Source organism: Maylandia zebra, linkage group LG18 (assembly GCF_041146795.1).
Source record: "Maylandia zebra isolate NMK-2024a linkage group LG18, Mzebra_GT3a, whole genome shotgun sequence".
NCBI lineage: Eukaryota > Metazoa > Chordata > Actinopteri > Cichliformes > Cichlidae > Maylandia > Maylandia zebra.
The window spans coordinates 27,371,973-27,382,483 of record NC_135184.1 but is presented as its reverse complement, the minus strand read 5'-3'; the positions used below and the strand labels follow the sequence as shown (position 1 = coordinate 27,382,483).

The 10,511-nt window shown below is 40.1% G+C and overlaps 1 protein-coding gene across 5 annotated transcripts; it reads right to left on the bottom strand.

Annotated features, from left to right (window-relative positions):
* Positions 1-813: 813 nt before the first annotated feature.
* ednrba (endothelin receptor Ba) lies at positions 814-8,832 on the bottom strand. 5 transcript variants are annotated; one of them, XM_004567224.6, is made up of 10 exons: positions 8,734-8,832; positions 8,545-8,634; positions 8,223-8,365; positions 7,326-7,802; positions 6,445-6,557; positions 5,417-5,621; positions 4,659-4,808; positions 4,216-4,349; positions 4,010-4,118; positions 814-1,704 (listed from the first exon to the last, which is right to left on the bottom strand). In XM_004567224.6, exons 4-10 carry the CDS (start codon positions 7,737-7,739, stop codon positions 1,570-1,572), a joined length of 1,260 nt encoding a protein of 419 aa, XP_004567281.1. In that variant the 5' UTR covers positions 7,740-7,802; positions 8,223-8,365; positions 8,545-8,634; positions 8,734-8,832; the 3' UTR covers positions 814-1,569. The 5 variants fall into 5 exon arrangements, with proteins under 5 accessions (XP_004567281.1, XP_076732740.1, XP_004567278.1 ...); XM_076876625.1 differs by having other exon boundaries at positions 8,223-8,256; XM_004567221.6 differs by having other exon boundaries at positions 8,545-8,824.
* Positions 8,833-10,511: the final 1,679 nt, after the last annotated feature.

Here is a 10,511-nt window from a genome sequence, read left to right as displayed (position 1 = left end):
TCGCTCTGTTAGCCAAGTTGTGTAGCAGATTATTTAATTATTAATTTTTTTATGTAGCACTGATCTAGGAGGTGATCAATCACACCAGTAAGAGGGCCAGCATTATCCAAAACCAGATAAATCAGTTTACCCTCTGTTTGAAACAGATAAAAAAGTAATTCAGAGAGGAATGTACTGAATGTGATTATGTTCAGTTAGGGCTAGTTACAGGAGTGGTGAGTTTGATTTGATGTCAAACCACACTGGATTGTTTGAAGACTTGCTGGAGGAACAAAGGCAGAAAGGTTATGGCAGAGAGACGAAACAGGAATGTGCAGAGATAAGGAAGTAAAAAGTAAGGGAGAGGACAAAGAAGTAGTAAAAAAGATGAGAAAAACAGACATAAAAAAGACAGTGATGGCAAGGAGAGTGGATAAAGAAATGAAACAAGGAAGGGTGGTGAGAGATCAGAGGACAGAGAGCTTCTTTGACAGCTAATGTGACATGCGTGACACTGGTTTAGCCTCAAGCAACATTCCCAGGTCAGAAATGTGTGTGTGTGTTTGTATGTGTGTGTTTGGGGCAAAGAAGTGGGGAGAAAAACAGAGAGATCACAGTAATGTTCTGTGTTGGCACTCACCATCACATGATGCTGCCTGCTGTCACACTTAAATCGAGGCCACATGCTCAAACACCCTCCCACATACACTAACACACACACACTCCCACAAACACAGAATACACCATACACTTAAGCCAACAGCAGACAGACCTAAAAAGAAATCTTTAAAAATTAATATAAAAATAATTTACTGTTTTCTTTTTGTAATATAGTCATGATTTTATGTGTTATATTTATTGAAAAAAGAAACCCTACATCAAAGGTAAGGAGTCAAATTAAGATAATCAGGCACTAATATAATGACAAAATGCATAAAGCCTCAGGAACAGGCCAAGTATGGAACAATATGATACAATAGCTGACGGTATCACAGCTGAAGTCACACAGCGTCAGTAGTTTTGTTGCTAGTGAGAATACACAAAGGAAATAAATTTCAAAGCATTAACAAGTATGCAAAAGAATGTAAAATGCTCATGTACATTCATTTTTTTTACAGAAAAAACATGCAAAATCCCCAAATGGCTGTTTTACAAGATGCTGAAGTATGTAACAAATACACTACAATGCATACACTATCCAGGCTGCAAGCCTGGCAAGCTGTCTTAGCTTATCAACCCTTAACCCCCAATTTTACACAACATAGTTGAACTTTGCTCCTGTTCAGTTCTCCATTTTTAATGTTATTCATGCCTGTATAAATTTGATACTTCCTATCCAAGAGTGCAGCTTTGGAGGTGTGCTGACACTTCATTCTTGGACAGAATGAGTGTGGCACTCCATGATAAGTGCTAAAAGTTTCAGGTTAGATTGAGTTGCAGTGAGAGCTGATTTCCGGCGGTATGTAATAGATCTTAAGAGTTTAAAGACATTTCATATTATGCTGTAGATAAAAACAAATGGGTCCCTGTCCTCATTTACGCAGGCATACTTCGATGTTTTTTGGTTGTTTCTCACTTCTGGGCCTCTCCTCAGGCTGTCGAGGACTTGTTGGTCATGCGAGAGTTGCTCTGTTCGGAGCCTCGGTCGCTGACTTTAAGCTTCATGCACGACTGCTTTTCGTCCATTAACATCTCTGTCGTTACGCACCAGGAGCACAGACAGGACTAAAGAAGAAAAGAAACTGTGAGGCTTAGGCTGCGAGAAAAGAGGAAGAGTGTGAACACTGTTCGCACTTTCACAAAATAGTGACTGATTCTTACAGCCTTTTTTTGTTGCAGCCTTAGAAATATTTCATCACTGTAAGAAATAAGCTTATTCTCTTTTTGTTGTATCACTACTACTTTCTTTATGGTAGAGCTAAAGCCAGCAGCTAGTTAGCTTGGCACAGAAATGTAAGCCTTGTCTAGAAATAGTCCAAGTTAGTAAAAGTTAAGAAAAATTTCTTGGACCAAACACTGAGGCGTCACTGAGAGTTAAAATCACTAAATGCTCTTTCATCTCCAATAAAATGATCAGTGTAGCCATCCTTCTAGTGGAAGGTTAGGCAGAGCAGGTTTCCACTTAAATATGAAATAACATTTTCTGAATGAATTTTTTTCTGAAAAAACAAAAAATTAAAACACACACCTGTATAACATTGGAAGTAAACAAAAGCAGAAAAATAAACATGAACATCATTCAGAGGGTTTGTGAAGTTGGGTTAGTTGATATATAATAGTGTGCTATCTGGTGGCTAGCCTTAGAGCTATGGTTAAGCTAAAATAAATACAATACTACTGTAAAGATGTAGCATGAGGATTAAACTATTTTCAGTAAAAGTTCATACTGAGGATATCTGGTGGGCTGAGACAAACAGCATCATATAGCAGTAAGAAGAGGCCAAAAATGACTATGAGTGATATGTCATCACTTAACTAAGGCTACGTTCACATTGCAGGTCTTAATGCTCAATTCCGATTTTTTGATCAAATCCGATTTTTTGTTTGCTTTTTCACACTACAAATAAAATGCGACAGCAAACGCGCTCTGGTGTGAACCCTCAAAGCGGCCCACATGTGCAAAAGAAGACGTCACACACAACGCGCTCTGTTTAGACCCAGACCAAACAGTATTGTTTGACTGGTGGCCCTTAATATAAAGACTTCGGACTTTACGTTTCCCAATTTTTGCTTTAAGTTTTTTTGTTATTTACATAATAATGTAAAAATAACCTAATAATTATCCTTATTGTTGTTTTAGAGAGGAGCGGTGCTTCAAAGGATAGTTGCAGATTTCTGTCAGAATCTGCAGATTATACAGTATAAATAAAATATTCACGTTTCTCCAACGTTTTCTTCCCAACAGTTTCACTAACATCTACGCTGGATGGCCAGGAAGCGTTTGCGATGTCTTATCGGGTGCTTCTCGGGAGCTGATAATTGGCGTCTGTCTCGTGTCAGTGACGTAAAAGACGGATTTAATGCGACTTGACCATTCAAACAGCAGTCGTTTTCTAAAACATCGGATATGTATCGGGTTCAGTACCACATACGAAAGTGACCCAGGTCGGATTTGAAAATATCGGATTTGTGCCGTTCACACTGTCATACCATGATCGGATATGGATATAGGGTCAAAAAAAATTGGATTTGATGCGCTTTTGCCTGCAGTGTGAACGTAGCCTAACAGATGGCTTAATTTTGTGTTGTAAAGACAAAAATCTGTGTCCACACGGGGAGCGATTAGTTCATTGTGCATTGCTTTCGAGCTGATGGTCGATTGGCTAGGATGTAGTGATCACTGGTATCCTAAGCTCCTTTTCCATTTGTACCTACTCAGATCAGGTTTTTTCAGGGTTTTCCATTAAGTGATAGTACCTGGTATCAGGTACTAAAATGGTACCTGCTCAGATGGAGTTCAAAGCAATCTGACCATGTACTAAAATGTGACATTGTCAGACTGCATGCCACCGAATGGCTGGTCAGTTCTGAGAGAGTCTCATTCACAGAAATCAAAACTGCCATTTTTGATATCCGACATCGAGGGAATTGGTTACAGAAAGCAACTCCCACGAGTCTGACGAAAAGCCACAGATCGAGCAGCAGGTATATTGTTGCCTCGGTGTCCGCCTTTGTTGTAGCGTTCGTGTTATGGGAGGCTCGGCCGCGTTGCTATAATGATGACCATGGTACTAGATTGTAATGGAAAACCAGGTGTTCCAAGTTGAGTCCATCTGAGTAGGTACTACTGGAAAAGGGGCTCTGCACACTCATTGGTAGTTGCTTCAGTTGCTTGTCTCTATGTTGAGAATATTTTATTTCGGGACCTGCCTACTTTGAGGTACCAGAATCTTTTTTGCCTTTAGTCACTTCACATTTCGGAAGTCAATGTGAATCACTTCCTGTGTGGGTGCAGTTTAACACCAATAAACAAAATACATTAGCACAATAACAAAAAAGTAAAGCCTTTTTTGAGTGAGTTACACTTTACCCTGAAGCAGTTCTTGAAGCGCTTGCTGACCATGTAGAGGGCGATGGGGTTGATACAGGAGTTGACAGATGCCATGTTGATGCCAATGTAGTCCAACACCAAAAAGAAACTAAAATATATCACAGTGGTATATTAGTCTTCCACTTCACACTGTCTTCGAGGCAAGTTTTTTTATCTACTAAATTATCATGACTTCCCCTCCATACCTGAGCAATTCACACCGGTTTGGATCCTTTTCATCATAGATGGTGAGCTTCAGGATACGGCTGAGGTGGAGAGGCAGCCAGCACAGAGCAAAGACTAAAACCAGACAAAACACTGTCTTCGCCACCTCCCTCCGCTGAACACACACAAAAACACATAAATTACAGTTTGGCACCGAAGTAGCTGTGGTGAAACTTAAGCCTTAAAGGAATTAGGCATCATTGGAAACATGTTTTCCCCTCAAAATGTAAAACATTTGTTATCAGGAATCAAATTGAATTCAGTAGGAAATGGGAGTTGCAAATTAGGCCGAAAACAGTGCAGAACATTACTTTAATAGCATTGTCTGTTTATCGTCCTATTACATTAGGAAAAATATCACTTTAACTCAACTAAATATGTCGTCAACAAACAGGCCTAATAAAGTGAGTTTTCACCATCTTACCTGTTTTAAGTGGTCGCTGAGCGCAATCTGCATGCCATTCTTCTTCCTCAGCATCTCACAGGTCATCAGGGTGTAGAAAATGGCAGTGCAGGCCAACGGCAGGCAGAAATACACACTGAACAGCCACCAGTCCTTTGCTGATTTATAAAACTGCACAGAGAACATAGCAGGACTGCACTGGATTAGGCACAAACATCTGTGCTGGAAATCTTTAGTTAAAGGTGAAGTATGTCAGAAGCAGATGGATTTTAATGGTGTGTAACCACGGTCTGACCGGGTTGACTCCAGGGTGTGTTTCAAGTTGCTGTTGACATGGTTTTACAAATCAATTTATCATAAGGCCCCAGTGGGAATAAATGTATTATTCTTTTTACATGAAGATAGACGAATGTAATGGCAAATACATTATATTAATCCATTAGCTATTACGCTACACATAATCAACCGCTGTAGTGTTTTCTGTCACCCAAGTGGGGGATGTTCTAATTCTTATGATCCATGACTTTTTTTCTTTTTGACAGTGTTTCATTTCTGGGAACTCTTCCTAACCCCGATCTAGCGGGGAAGCTGTCACAGTCTGATTACGAGTGCTTGTGGTTTTAAGTGTACGTATAAGCGTATGCACACACATGTACACATTCACCTCTGCGTCTCTGTCCATATAAGTATGTGTTATACGACATACAGCTATGTCAACACGTACTATTTTTCTGCACAGCGAACCACAGGCCTTTAAAAGTCGGTGTGTTACAGCTCACCCTCATGAATTCGGTTTTCTGCACGGGGTGCAGCAAGCAGATCCTCAAATGTTCTCCTTTGTAGTTCATGGTGATCATGTCGAAGGCTATCGCCTCTGGCACAGCCAGGATGATGGATATTATCCAGATGAGCGCTATCTCGATAGCCATCCATTTTGGAACTCCGATCCCTTTGATACGGCTCCATGAGGCCACGGCACGATACCTGGAAGATGTGTGACATGTGGAGTCAATTAGTTAAAGGAAGAGTTTGATGGCTCGGGAAATGTACTTAGTTGTATTTTTATTGAGAGGCAGCTCATAAGATGGCTATCACTGGTATATTTACATGGTGACTACATTGTACAATAAAGCAATTATAAAAACTCATCTGTTTAAAATGTATTTATTCTTAAAGTTTTGCATTAGAAGTGCATGACTCATGCAGCTAGAGCCACTTGCTACCTGTTAGCCTTACCTCAGGTAGGTCCACCACTAAACTGGGTCTTTCAACCACATTTTTAGTGTTGGCATTTTTAACAGAAACACAGTGGCTTCCTGTGTAGTTAAGTGATCTACCCATTAGGTCTGTGCTTAGCACTGTCTGTATCTGTATGACACACAAATATGTTTGCAGCTTGCTCACATGAACTTGCTTACTTGTAATGGCAAAAATGCTAAACCTGAGGCTTCCAAACAGTAGTCCAGAAACCATCGCCATGGTGACTGCGATACAGTGTGACATAAGTTACTGTTTTAATTCCTTTGTTTTTGCAATTTAAAAGAAAAATTGTGGATTTATCACCAAGGTGTCTTTCATACACTTTTTTTTTGTTTTGGTTTATTTGAGCCCTTTTTATGTTCACCGTTCAATAATGGCATTAACAAAATGTCAGTTTACTAATGCATCAAAGTTGACAGCAGCCAGTGGGAACAAGAGAAAAAGTGAGGATAAAAAGTCACTGCTTTTTAATTGCAGTTGCAGCATTGAAAAAACAAAAAACAAAAAAGCAAAGATTGTTGTTCATTTGCCATGGCTTCATGCTTACCTGTCAATACTCAACGCACACAGACTCAGCACTGTAATCCCCACTGAGGATTTCTGCACAAATGGCACCAGCTTGCACAGAGTCACCCCGAATGGCCAATCCTCCGCCAGGAGCTGTATAGAGAGAGAAAGAGTTGATGACAGACTTAAACCATGGTAGGAAAGGAAGCAAATTTACTATCCCCCATTTTTACTCAGCCTCAGGCATCCAGTGCAGGCCAGGCATGTGTGAACCTGAACTTATCGTTCTTTTCTTGCCAGGTTTAACATTTTGGTCTTTTCCTTAAAACCACGAGTCCTGTTTGCCTCGGTTTAAACTCCAGGCAATGTGACCTAGTGAGAACACTCGCAGAGAAGAAGAAAACTCTGCTAAGCATGAAAGATATGGAACCTTTCATGCTGTCTTTGGATGGGTGTCTGGAATGTGATTGAAAACCTATTAAAATCAGATGTGAACATGTTTCTCTCCGTACCACCCCGTCTGTCCTGTCATTGCTATGGTATGCGGCTGTGACCAGTTGTTTTAACATGCTTGCCCCCTTACCCAAATATACAGACGCTCTTGGTTCTGTCTCTCTCACTCACTCACACAAAAGGAGCCCAACAGATTAAAACATACCAGAGACATAAGGGGATATGGAGGGGCTCAGAATCCAGTAAGGTAATAACATTTTGAAAATTATGTGGAAGCCTGCTTTTACAAGCATGTGTGTGTATGTATGCTCACGAGTTTAATAGGAATATTTGAGTACTTGTCTGGGATGTAGCTAAATATTTGTGCATGACCTCACAAAGTTACAGTTAAGTAAAAATAATGTTAAGCAGCTCATGCTTTCCTATGACTTAAGTACTGATCCTATGCTATTCTGCAGTTTTTCTCACCTTATAAACATTAATGGGAATGGCGATGATGATATGTAGCAGGTCTCCAAGTGCCAGGCTGCCGATCAGTATATTTGGCCCGTTATGCATACACTTATTCTTATAGATGATCCTCAGAAGAGTGGAATTCCCAATAATACCGACAACGAAAACCAGGCAGGACACCACTGTGTTGATGTACTTGAAAGTGTCTCGGATTTCTGTGGGTCCGGTGCACATGGGTGGCAGGCGGCGGCGGGGCATGGTGCTGTTGGGCCGCACCGCACCCTGCACATCTCGTTCCACGAGCCCTTGTTTCTGGGTAACGGTGAGAGGCTCCTGGGGCACTTGTTTCTTTGGCTCCAGCTGTCCACTGGCCACAAGTATGTGGACTGCCAAAGCGAGTAACTCCAAGCAGAGGAGATGAGTCCTCATCCTTTGATTTTGACTGTGGATTTTATTCAAGAAACAGCCTGCAGCTGATCTTCTTTAGAGCTCCTGGAACACAGATTAGAAACACTGTGAACAGGCCTGGTGTTGAACTACAGCAGCAGTTCTTAGACTTTTTTTTGGCATTCAGAAGCTGAAAACAGTTTGCACTCCACACCCCTCAAGTTTTTCTTTGATCAGAAATTAATTTTAAAAAATTTGTGTGTGTGTGGTTTTTTTTAAACTCCCCCTAAAAAAAAAACCCCTTAATGAATTAATAATTCAAATCATTTTTACTTCATATTTTTCATCTGGCACCCCAACTTCAGGGGCTCTGCACCCTACCAGTGGGGCCACACCACATTTTAACTTTGGCTAAAGGATCATTTTTATTTCCATTTTTTTTTTTTTGAGAGAGAGAGAGAGAGAGAGAGAGAGAGAGAGAGAGAGAGAGAGAGAGAGAGAGAGAGAGTTTTTATTTCAGCTTACCTTTGTATCTAATGTAGAAGGATGTCAACGTCCCCTTAGATTCAAAAATGCCTTTTGGTTAGTTTCACTTCTCGTGGATGTTTGTGCATCATTGTACTAAATGTTCAGGGGTAAATTACAAGGCTGTTTTTAGAATTCCTACCCTGAACAAGGAAAATACAACTGTTAGATTATTCAATTAACAACGGATGAGTGAAAGAAGACATAAATACACTAAGGCTGTAGGTTTCCCCCTTTTTATCGATTAAACAGTTAATTTAACACAGTCCCTAAATGAGTCAGTTAATGCTCTCCAGTTGCTCTTGTTAAAGTTCTTACTTACCAAACTCTGAAGTGGGAATTCTCCGATATCTGCGTCTCTTAGTTTAAAGTTCCTCAGTAACTCTCAGGCTCTCAGAACAGAGAACATTTCCTAAAGCAGAGGAATATTGTTCCAACAGTGACAGTTCAGTCATCTCCAACAGCAGCAGTCCTCTCTGTCACTGGGGCCAAAGTTAATGAAAAAACTTACAGTTGTGTGACTCAGTGGCTCCAGTCAGCAGTTCTACTTGTGCTCTCCTCTCCAGTACTGCGCTGAGTCTGGGTGTACACTCAAGAGTCTGCAGGGTTGATCCCTGCCCCACTCCTCCACACCCCGCAACCCCCAACCCCTCCTCTTTTTATTTAGAGGAGGGAGTGAGGGAAGATAGGCAGGATGTTCACGTTATTCATCAAAGTGCACCAGCATTAATGAAAGAAACGTGGTAAAATCAGTTCACAGGAGTGAACTGTTCACGCTGTGGTTTTGTGGTAGTTTATGTCTCACAATAAAAAATACATTCATTAGGATTCCTACAGAGGTTCACCATCACAGTTTTATCTGGCCTGTTTAAACGATTTCTCCTCTAACTGTGCAAGTTATCAATATCTGACATGAAGGTATTTCATTTAATATATGTCCCCAACAGTTATATTCCTGTCATACTATCAGACAGCTAAGAGTCTGCACACAAACTCCAAAAAATGGTTCCATGAGTCTCAAACTTTCACCAGTGAAATTTGTTGAGAACTGCCACACACATTTACACATAATAAAGTAATTTAGTGTCCAAAACAAAGTATTTTAATATCAGTTTGAACTTTAAGATCAGTAGTTCTATGTTTTAAGTTAAATTTTGTCACATTTAAACACCATCCTGATGGGTTGAGGGTAAAGATGAGATAAAGATGTTGCTAGTAGTCTTATAAAACCACTGTCTGTATGACACCTTTTGATACCAGTCTTGATATTGCCACCATGGGCCAACTTCCATCTGTGAAAAATTCCCAGAGTTCCTGGAGTGGCCACATGAGACCTAAAGCAAGTTGTTCCACATTGACATGTACAAATGTACAAAAAGTATTTAGTTCTGATATTGTACCCCTTTCATAATTTTTTGTGGCTCAGCCGTTTGGATTTTGTTAAAGGATAAAGTTGAAGGTGTGGCTGCTTTGATTGACATGTTTTTGTTGATAGACATACTAGGCCTTACTTCCACTTACACGAGTCACTCAACATGACTTCTTGACCTTGTTTATGGTGTTTGTGGCTTTTGGAGCATTTTCATGTAATTACATGTAATTATATGGTAAGTAATGTGACTTGCTGTAAGGCACAGACCGTGTGAGAAGCTTGTGCTCCAGTTTTAGTGGTTGAACCTATTATTTTTTAAATTTGTCTGTTTAAGTAGCTACTTATCAGTTATGTGCATCTGTGTGTCGCTCCCACCCAAACCCTCCATCCTATGCTGATATCAGCCCATTTGCACCGGCTGTTTTTGCTTTTTCTCTTTAACAAGGATAAACATGTTATGTCACTCCTCCACTTCTTTATTAATTTCTAAAAAAAAAACCAAAAAAAAAAACCCCCGATCTGGTTAAATATTGATTGAGTGATACCCTGTGTGAAGTGAACACGGTAACTGACAATTATTGGATAAGTCTCAATTTTTAAGATGTTAGAGGGACCATGGTAAATAGAAAATACACTCACTTTCACATATCCTTAGTTGGTATGCTGAATGTTAAAGTTCATGACAAAATTCTTGTTTGGAAAGGTTGCAGAGAGAAAGCCTCTAAAAAAGTGTTACATTTGAATAAAAACACAAAACTTGTAGAACAATTTACTTTGGACAGACGAGGCCAAAGTGGATATTTGGCCACAATGCACAGTGGCATGTTTTGTGAAAACCAAACATAGCATATCAGCACAAGCACCTCATACCATCTGTCAAGCACGGTGGTGGAGGGCTGATGATTTGGGTTTCTTTT